Source organism: Oncorhynchus gorbuscha, linkage group LG01, assembly GCF_021184085.1.
Source record: "Oncorhynchus gorbuscha isolate QuinsamMale2020 ecotype Even-year linkage group LG01, OgorEven_v1.0, whole genome shotgun sequence".
Lineage (NCBI taxonomy): Eukaryota > Metazoa > Chordata > Actinopteri > Salmoniformes > Salmonidae > Oncorhynchus > Oncorhynchus gorbuscha.
In genome coordinates this window covers 92082487-92092394 of record NC_060173.1, presented here as the reverse complement: position 1 = coordinate 92092394, position 9908 = coordinate 92082487, and the positions used below count along the sequence as shown (strand labels likewise).

At 41.2% G+C, this 9908-nt stretch overlaps 1 protein-coding gene across 1 annotated transcript in view; it reads left to right on the top strand.

The window, feature by feature from the left end:
- LOC124045912 (motile sperm domain-containing protein 2-like) overlaps positions 1-9908 on the top strand; it is a 28718-nt gene that overhangs the window by 512 nt on the left and 18298 nt on the right. Inside the window, exons 2-9 of the mRNA XM_046365723.1 lie at positions 101-158; positions 889-1041; positions 2067-2153; positions 2327-2481; positions 3903-3963; positions 4180-4218; positions 4348-4472; positions 4893-5063. Coding sequence (XP_046221679.1) covers positions 101-158; positions 889-1041; positions 2067-2153; positions 2327-2481; positions 3903-3963; positions 4180-4218; positions 4348-4472; positions 4893-5063 — 849 coding nt within the window. The remainder of the gene's footprint in view (positions 1-100; positions 159-888; positions 1042-2066; positions 2154-2326; positions 2482-3902; positions 3964-4179; positions 4219-4347; positions 4473-4892; positions 5064-9908) is intronic.

Sequence of the window (9908 nt, the reverse complement as noted above, 5' to 3'; positions counted from 1 at the left end):
AGCTCATTTTAGCAACAAGATTACATATATTTTGCTTGGCTATTTGTTATGTTAATATTCATTAACATTACACATGGCAAACGTATCTCTCTTACAACAGGACATTGAGAAGAAAATTGAGGAGACAAAACAGAAGTTCAAGAATGAGTACGTCCAAGGTAAGTGCCTGGTAACAGTCCAGTTAGCTAGCTAGCAAAATAACATTTGACACAACACCCCATAATCTAGCTACTGTAACGGATAACATCATTCGCTAACTAGTTAGCTAAAAGCCAAAAAGCTATGCGCTGTTCGATTTCAGTCCATCAATCTAGTTTACTTAGCTAGTTAACGTTACCTATTTGACTGAGAACAGATCATACTTTTGAAATAGTAGCCTGTTGCCATATGTTCACATGTGCCACTTGAAACCAATAATTATCATAGTAATCATCATCATACCTATTAAGTTTCTGACAGATTGTTCTGATACATTAATTCATTGATGAATGAATATTGATTTGCCTACTGGCAGTGACATGTCTGTGGTCACACCATTATAATGTAAACTTGTTTTTTTTTGTAATAGAAAAACCTGTTATTTTGAGTAGCCTACTTGAATTGAAAACTATACTATACCTTTCAGTCCCCTGATAAGCGTTCTTGAAAGACCAATCCCTCTTTGAAAAACACTTGTTTCCTAAACAGCTACATTTAGTAAATGAGGTAGCTGAAGTAGCAAGGCACCCCTGTTTTGTTTTACATAAAGTAGGCTAATTGCTGTCTGCACTTTATGGTAGGGTCTTGTCGCAAAAGGTTAAAAGCAACAAACTCATAGGTGTGTTTTTGGAGTAGGTATTCAGTTTATATATGAGTAATATAAATGGTTAATTCCTCTATCCCTCACAGAATCAGACAAATATGACTCCAGAGATGTGGACAGGCTACAGAAGGATGACGCTCTGGTGGAGGCATACCTGACATGGCGACAATACTCAGTGGACGATGCCTTGAAAATGATTGACGATAGTTTCCTGTGGAGGAAAGAATTTGGTTTGAATGGTGAGGAGATTGGGCACATTTCTAACCTCTCCTAAAATTCCATTGCAGGTGTCCTTGTTTTCAGGGATTAAAGAAGGGAAAGGAAGTGACACTGTCAATAACCACATTTCCATCCACAGTTTTTATGTGTGTACCATACCAAGTCATACCATTATAAGAAGTTTCGGTACAATTTTATAAATGCCAACCAATAATCTGTTTGGTAGACATGGTGGGATTGAGTCGCAACAAAATGGAATTTAGCATTGCATATAAATGTTCGGAATGACACTTTCATGTGTACAACATCTAAAGACCTACATCACTATACTGAGAGCTTTGCTGTTTCTAAAAGGACATATTTGGGTGTTTTTGGAGCCTTTGTTCATGTTAATCTGTGGCCCCCATACTGCAAGTGTGGTAGGTTTCTCAAAACCAAGTTAAATTACAAAAAAAAAAAAAACTTCTATAACATGCCATTTGCATCAAATAGAGATTTGGTTGTAAAAAGTAAACTTCTCCTTTTAAGGTTGTGTAGAAAACAGGAACAGCACACATTCTACACTCTGCTAAAGTAGTGTCCTAACTATATTCAAATACAGGCAAGTTATAAAGAGCATTTTTATGTAGGCCTATCAGTATCACCACACTGTGACGATTCATCAGTAGCTGTTTTGTGTGACAATGTGGGATAGATTCTTGGCCTTCTCTGAGAGAAAGGCTTCATAGTCCATCCGTACAAGCCGGAGACAATCTTCTATAAGCCTCACTGGTAAATTGCTGCATTTTAGTCATTCAATTACAGGGTTTTAATCCAGCCAACAGTCAGTTTGTTAAATCGGCGTCATGCAGAAATTGGATTTACAACTTCTGATATAGTTATTGTCACTTGTTGACATGTTTTGTCAGTCTTGAATAGAAGAGAGGAGTTAGGAATACTTTGGTTTTTAAGATAATTATTTTGGCCAGTAATTGTTCCTATTATGAAACATTCTTATTGAATGGCCAAGAAAGTTTTTGGCCATGAAAGTTTTGTCTTATTTCAGACCTCACAGAGAGCAGCATTCCAAAGTGGATGTTTGAGACTGGGGCTGTCTTCCTCCATGGCTATGACAAGGAAGGCAACAAGCTCTGTATGTTGATTCAATATGCTCATACGGTACCATATGTATAATATATTTCTCTAATAATTGCTCACTGACACAATATTTATACCCTTTACAAAATATGTTCAGTCATTGTTCTTTAATACATTTGCCACATATGTTGAGATTATTGAATGCAATACCTTTGTCTGTGTTTTCAGTCTGGTTCAAAGTCAAGCTACATACCAAGGATGCAAAGACCATCATGGACAAGAAGAAGTATGTTGCCTTCTGGCTGGAGCGCTATGCTAAGAGAGAGCCAGGGATGCCACTCACTGTTGTGTTCGACATGGCTGATTCAGGGATCAGCAATATCGTGAGTGGACACTTACCTGTATGATTAACATTGTAGTCATTTCATGTATTTGTCACCTGCCCTTATTATTTGATAGTCTTTGAAGAATCACTAATTCCATCCATTGCTACAGTACATCAATAGCTCTGGTTTCAACCAATATCACAGTTGATCCACTCTACATAGGTTAAAGGCGGGCTTTATTTTTGTTAATTTTTGTCCTCATAATTAAACATGTTTGCCCCCTTTTCAAAAAGATGTGACTAACTCTGTGGGTGGTTATGAGTGCCATTGAAGACCCGATGTGCATCCTAATTTTGCTTGCTGTTTGAGCCAGGGACTTGGAGGGATTGATGCTCTTCAATGCTTAGCACGTTGGAGATTAAAGTGACCTTTAAATCCGTTTGGTCAATCCAAATCGACTGACTACCTAATCCATAGACTGACTGTCTGTCAGAGCCTCCAGGCAGGCACTCTCCTCTCTGTCAGTCAGCTTGCTTCACAGGCCAAACTCACTCCTGGAGAAATGCAACAATTAAACACACACGAGCCAGAGAGAGAACCCAAATATGAAATGTGTGGATTAGTAGATCAGTTTGGGAAGCAGTCTTAATGACGTTTTCGGAAATAGCCCACTGTGTGGGTTGGAACAGGCCTAGCCAGTGTTATCTCATTAACTTTAAAAAATGTGTCTGTAGGGGGTGGGATCTAGACAGGCTCCTCCTAAGTATATGACTAGATTGATAGTGTTGTCTGACGATAATAGGCCAATATGGTAATGGAAACATGACTGAGTGAATTGTCATGAACGAGGCTTTTAAGGTAGCTGTAATCCATTCAACTGACTGCAGAGTTTTAGATACCGGTAGTCTTGTGTGTTTGTATGACTTCAACCTTTGTCCTTGTTTCAGGAGACTCAGGACAGATAGCATTGGTTTGTTTGGAGGACACGTGCACACACAAAAAGGAAACCTCTGAGTTTCCAAGCTGTCCGTAGTTATCGCAGCCAAGGCTTGTTATGGAGAGCGACTTTATACAACCTTTTAATCAAGGTTCCTCAATCATACAGTAAACAACCAAACTGCAATGTGTCAGCAAATACTGTGATTAATACAATCAGCGCAATGCAAGTAGACTAGCCTCTGCCTTAGTTATGGTGGTTCATGGGGTGCCTGAATTATATTTCATATGATTGAGTTGAGGGAAGGTGTTTGAAAGTATGAAATGGATTGGCTACAGCTCTGTTCAGTAGAACTTGTGACAAAGTTTCAATGGTGGTGATTTGGGTCAATGCACAGCTTGCGGCAGTAAATATCTTAGGCTGAGCAAACAATTTCCCTATTGAAAACCCATAAAACGTCTTTGCTAGTCAAAGCCTGCTTTGAGGCTGTATAGCACTGTACTTTCTGAGTCGTGTTCATTTACTTTTTTTTCTTTTTCAGGACATGGATTTTGTGAAGTATATCATTAATTGCTTCAAAGTGTATTATCCAAAGTTTCTATGTAAGTATATAAAAAGTGTAACAATATGGGTTTCATTCACAGGTTGATCGATCAACTTTGTATGACACAGATGGCCTACATATTTAGTATTATCATTGACACGCATTATGTGAAATTAGTTTTAATAAATGGTTTTAAAACAACGCACATGGCATCATATGATTCTGTGTTGTGGCCTTGTTACCTCTCAGATATGGTTTTATCTTGTCATTTCAGCCAAAATGATCATTGTTGACATGCCATGGATCATGAATGGTGAGTCATGTAGTTATTCAAAATATTTGCTATAGAAATGTTAGTATCCATAAGAAACCAGTCTTTATGATTGAATCGTAGTTTGGACTTCGTAGTTGGGACACAGTTGTTTTTTTGTTTTGTTTTCAGCTGCATGGAAGATTGTGAAGACATGGTTGGGTCCAGAAGCCATCAGCAAGCTCAAGTTTGCATCCAAAAACGAGATCCAGACGTTTATTGACCCTGAGTACCTCCCTCTTCACATGGGTGGAATGGTATGTACCTGCAGTAATGAACTCACTGAAGATGGCAGTGACGCTGTCCATTGATCTACCTGGTTGCATACATTTTCATCTTACTATCTCATCTGATGTATTCCCTTTTTCAAACATCAACATTTTACAGGTTTTGCCTCTATTCCTGCCGCTCACTTTTCATAAGAAAATGTGTCTAGCCTGTGACTAATCAGTCCTTCTGTAGCTCAGTTGGTAGAGCATGGCGCTTGTAACGCCAGGGTAGTGGGTTCGATCCCCGGGACCACCCATACGTAGAATGTATGCACACATGACTGTAAGTCGCTTTGGATAAAAGCGTCTGCTAAATGGCATATATTATTATATATTATTAATCAATATTTGGCCATTATCACATTACTTCGGATGGTTGACCTAATACTATCTCTGAATTAATTTCAGGACCCCTTCAAATACAGCTATCCTCCCCTTCCTGACGATGACTTCCAAACACCCACCTGTGAGAACGGACCAATCGTCAGCGAGGATGACAATGAGAGCAAGGAGGGCGAATCAGAGGGCAAGGAGTTGGAGTCAAGCTTCAGCTCCGAGGTCGCTGTCAAACCCAAAAAGGTACAAAGGCTCCCCTTTTATTTATCAACTCTGGTATTTTCTGTCCTCTTCTCTAAATGTAGGTACAGCAAGGAAGACAACAACACGCACAGATACATTGTATATTCATGCTGTGGCTGCATATAAACTCCTAATCTGGCTTAAATAGTTTTACTTATCCATTAGATTTTTAGAATTCGTACAAGATGTTGTCATGTTTCTAAGGTAGCCTGCCATTAAATCTGGCTGCAGTTATTACTCATTAACAGTAGAGTGAATTTAGTTAGTATTTGCAGTGAGCTAAAATTGATTACTGACGGTTTAACCCTGCATGGGGTTCTCTTAGAAACAGCAGACAGTTTTTAATCTTCGTCATTAGCTCGAATTACCATTAAAGCACACCCTGTCCACACTCGGCAGTCAAATAAGACATTAGAAGAAGTCCAGTCGAGTTACTCCTCACTTTGATGTGCCGTTTTACTCCCAGACCCTTTCATTTCTCAACGTTTAGTGTGAGATAACAGTATGTAATCGGGGTCCTCTGTGGAGAGAGCTGTGAATGGTTGAGGCGCTAATGCCCTGATTTGGCAGCTGTTAAGCTCCTCCTCATTGTCTCGGTCAAGGTGACTTCCAATGTCTCCAGCTGCCACTTAATCCTTCCTGTCGACTGACTGACTGTACCCGCACATCGCAGTCCCACTCTCTGGATCTACCTCAGTCTCCCTCACTCAACACATGGCTCCTTTCATTAGGCTATTTTTTATTATTATCATTTTTTTAACCTTTATTTAACTAGGCAAGTCAGTTAAGAACAAATTCTTATTTTCAATGACTGCCTAGGAACAGTGGGTTAACTGCCTGATCAGGGGCAGAACGACAGATTTGTACCTTGTCAGCTCTGGGATTTGAACTTGCAACCTTTCGGTTACTAGTCTAATGCTCTAACCACTAGGCTGCCCTGCCACTCCCTATTGAGAATTTGTCGTCTGACTGGCGTCAAAGAAGCTCTTCCAAGCTGCGGTGGGAGACCGCTTTTTCCCGCATACGTCGCTCGGTTTACCTGACTTCACAGCAGTGTTTAAAGCAGTTCCCAGAATACACCCGCGGGGCCTACTTTCTTTCTTTTGTGTTACCACTAATGGTTTTGTTGCCGGCCGGCCCTCGTGCAGCCAGCGCCCATCAGAGACAACCTGCAGCTCTAGGCTTTAACACACCTCCACCATCTAGTGCTCTCTGCTGTCGTTAGGCTGCCGTACCCTAGCAACAGTCAGCACATCATTACTGGCATATGCTGCACACATTCCCCTCTTTCTCTTCCCTTGGGGTCTTCACTGTTCATCCACAGCACAATCTATTTAGCCTCTACTTTGTGTAACAAGCAAAACAAACACACATTGTAGCCTATGATATAGGCTACTGTCATTTCTGTCATATGAAGACTAGCCTGTATGAGTAGATCTACCTGTTTCATATTCTTTAGTGTAATGTCAACTGGTAGTGCGGTGAAGTGTTGGGTGTTTATTGATGTAGCTCTCTGGGTGTAGCTGCGCTGTGTCCTGTATTCCTGGCAGAAGGCTGTGTTGTCTCTACATTGTCAGACAATGGGGCGCTATGGCTATGCTGTGACTATGCTGTGTCAAAGCAGACTTCTGTTGAGCCTTTAATTAGGCTTGGGCGACGTACCGTATACTGTGGGAATTTAGAAATACCGATATATATTGTTTTTAAATCATACCAGCGGTATTACTAAATTATGGTGGAAAATAAGTATTTGGTCAATAACAAAAGTTTATCGAAATACTTTGTTATATATCCTTTGTTGGCAATGACGAGGTCAAACGTTTTCTGTCTTCACAAGGTTTTCACACACTGTTGCTGGTATTTTGGCCCATTCCTCCATGCAGATCTCCTCTAGAGCAGTTATTTTTTGGGGCTGTTGCTGGGCAACACGGACTTTCAACTCCCTCCAAAGATTTTCTATGGGGATGAGATCTGGAGACTGGCTAGGCTACTCCAGGACCTTGAAATGCTTCTTACGAAGCCACTCCTTCGTTGCCCGGGCGGTGTGTTTGGGATCATTGTCATGCTGAAAGACCCAGCCACATTTCATCTTCAATGCCCTTGCTGATGGAAGGAGGTTTTCACTCAATCTCACGATACATGGCCCCATTCATTCTTTCCTTTACACGGATCAGTCGTCCCGGTCCCTTGGCAGAAAAACAGCCCCAAAGCATGATGTTTCCACCCCCATGCTTTACAGTAGGTATGGTGTTCTTTGGATGCAACTCAGCATTCTTTGTCCTCCAAACATGACGAGTTGAGTTTTTACCAAAAAGTTATATTTTGGTTTCATCTGACCATATGACATTCTCCCAATCTTCTTCTGGATCATCCAAATGCTCTCGAGCAAACTTCAGATGGGCCTGGACATGTACTGGCTTAAGCAGGGGGACACGTCTGGCACTGCAGGATTTGAGTCCCTGGAGGCGTAGTGTGTTGCTGATGGTAGGCTTTGTTACTTTGGTCCCAGCTCTCTGCAGGTCATTCACTAGGCCCCCCGTGTGGTTCTGGGATTTTTGCTCACCGTTCTTGTGATCATTTTCACGGGGTGAGATCTTGTGTGGAGCCCCAGATCGAGGGAGATTATCAGTGGTCTTGTATGTCTTCCATTTCCTAATAATTGCTCCCACAGTTGATTTCTTCAAACCAAGCTGCTTACCTATTGCAGATTCATTCTTCCCAGCCTGGTGCAGGTCTACAATTTTGTTTCTGGTGTCCTTTGACAGCTCTTTGGTCTTGGCCATAGTGGAGTTTGGAGTGTGACTGTTTGAGGTTGTGGACAGGTGTCTTTTATACTGATAACAAGTTCAAACAGGTGCCATTAATACAGGTAACGAGTGGAGGACAGAGGAGCCTCTTAAAGAGGCAGGTCTCTGAGAGCCAGAAATCTTGCTTGTTTGTAGGTGACCAAATACTTATTTTCCACCAAAATCTGCAAATAAATTAATAAAAAATCCTACAATGTGATTTTCTGGATTTTTTTTTCTCCTCATTTTGTCTGTCATAGTTGAAGTGTACCAATGATGAACATTACAGGCCTCATCTTTTTAAGTGGGAGAACTTGCACAATTGGTGGCTGACTAAATACTTTTTTGCCCCACTCTATATAATATATATATATTACGGCCCTTGTGTGCACTTCCGGTAATACCCTGGTATGGTACAGGAATGGTATGACAATCTGGATACCACCAACCCTACATTTAAGCCATTTGGGTAACTTGCATCACTTTTGTAGCTCACAGGGGACTCTGTACATACACATACACACACACACACACACACACACTTGCTTACACGCAGATACACAGACCTATTCTCCAGAGTGGCCTCGGCAGCTACGCGTCGCAAAGCTGCTCGCATGAGCCTCTTAAGCGCCTGGAGCCTAAAACGTCAAAGCCCCCATTGTAAATTAAGACCACATTAGTCATGCACAACAGATTTAGATTTACAAATGGACATATGCAAATGAGTCGGTAAATAAACATAGTTAGGGCTACCCAAAATCCTTGGGACGTCCCTACCCTAAACCCAAACCTTATCACCTACCCTAACTTTAACCATAACCCTTACCTAATCATGAAAACTTTACATTTCAACTTCAGTGGGGTAGGGATGTCCCAAGAATCCCTGATAGCAATGACCAATAGTTCACACCCAAACCCTTTCCTTGGAATGGCCTGCTGACGGTGTTGTAACATACAGACCTGGAGTCAAGCTACACACTCTGCTGTGGCATTGGAGTGTAGCTATGTATTTATGGTCAGGGAGGGTCAGCCTGCCTTGCGCAACCCTAGAGGGAACGGTATGGTTGGTGTATGGTTCAGGTTCAGCCTGGGTTTTTCTTTGGCATGATCAGGGAATGTCTTGTAATAGATTATAATAAATCAGGTTGGCAAACCAAAACCTGAGCCTCATCCAGTCTGTGTGTGGTTTTGTGTGTAGGCCTGTGTGATTGAGTGGTATGTGAATGAGTCCATCTATACACGCGGGTGAGCACAATGGTCTTTGTTAACTCTAACAATCTACTTAGGCTATAGGCTAATCTCTTGGTTTGCTGTGATTAAGGTTAGGGTCCTAACGCCAATCATGATATCCATTGCTTACAGTTTGTCTGTCTGCACACATTCTGCCATCATGATCATATTCTGCTACTCCTCTCTCTACATAAATATTGTCCTGCCTCCTGAATCAATACCTGTGTGTCTCAACAGTGTTGATACAGTAGCGTCCCAGAGCGATCAGCTAATTGCCTTTCTCTCTGTTTTGAACCAAGGGCTGGTTTTGGTAAGCCATTGTATGCTCTTAGCCTCACCAGCAGAAGTACTGAGTCCTGGAGAGTTCTGCAGTCTGAAAGGGCAGTCTGAGGGTTTTACTCATGTACAATGTGTGAGTACCCCACCCTCGCCATCTAATCATCGACTCATTCAGCCTTTTGATTGAATCCAAAATGGACCTGGATCAAACATTTCAAATTTGACCCCTATAATGTGTTGCACTTTTTGGACTCTGTGAGATGATTTGGAATTTGATTATGTTTTTGAAGAGATTCATAGCCAATCAAGTAGGCTAACATACATTACTCACAATACTGCATCATAAAAGAAGAAAAGCTTTCCAACCTTGATGCCTGTCCCAGTGACCAGCTTTATAGCATGGTGGTATTTTATCCAACTTGAGTGTTTTATCTTACTTAATGTAACATTAGGGAGAGTGTTTTCTGTAGTGACAAGAAAGGAAGTGTGCCAAGTGTATACATGCCTAAATGTATTGTACTGACCTTTTAATCCAAAACCATACTGTATT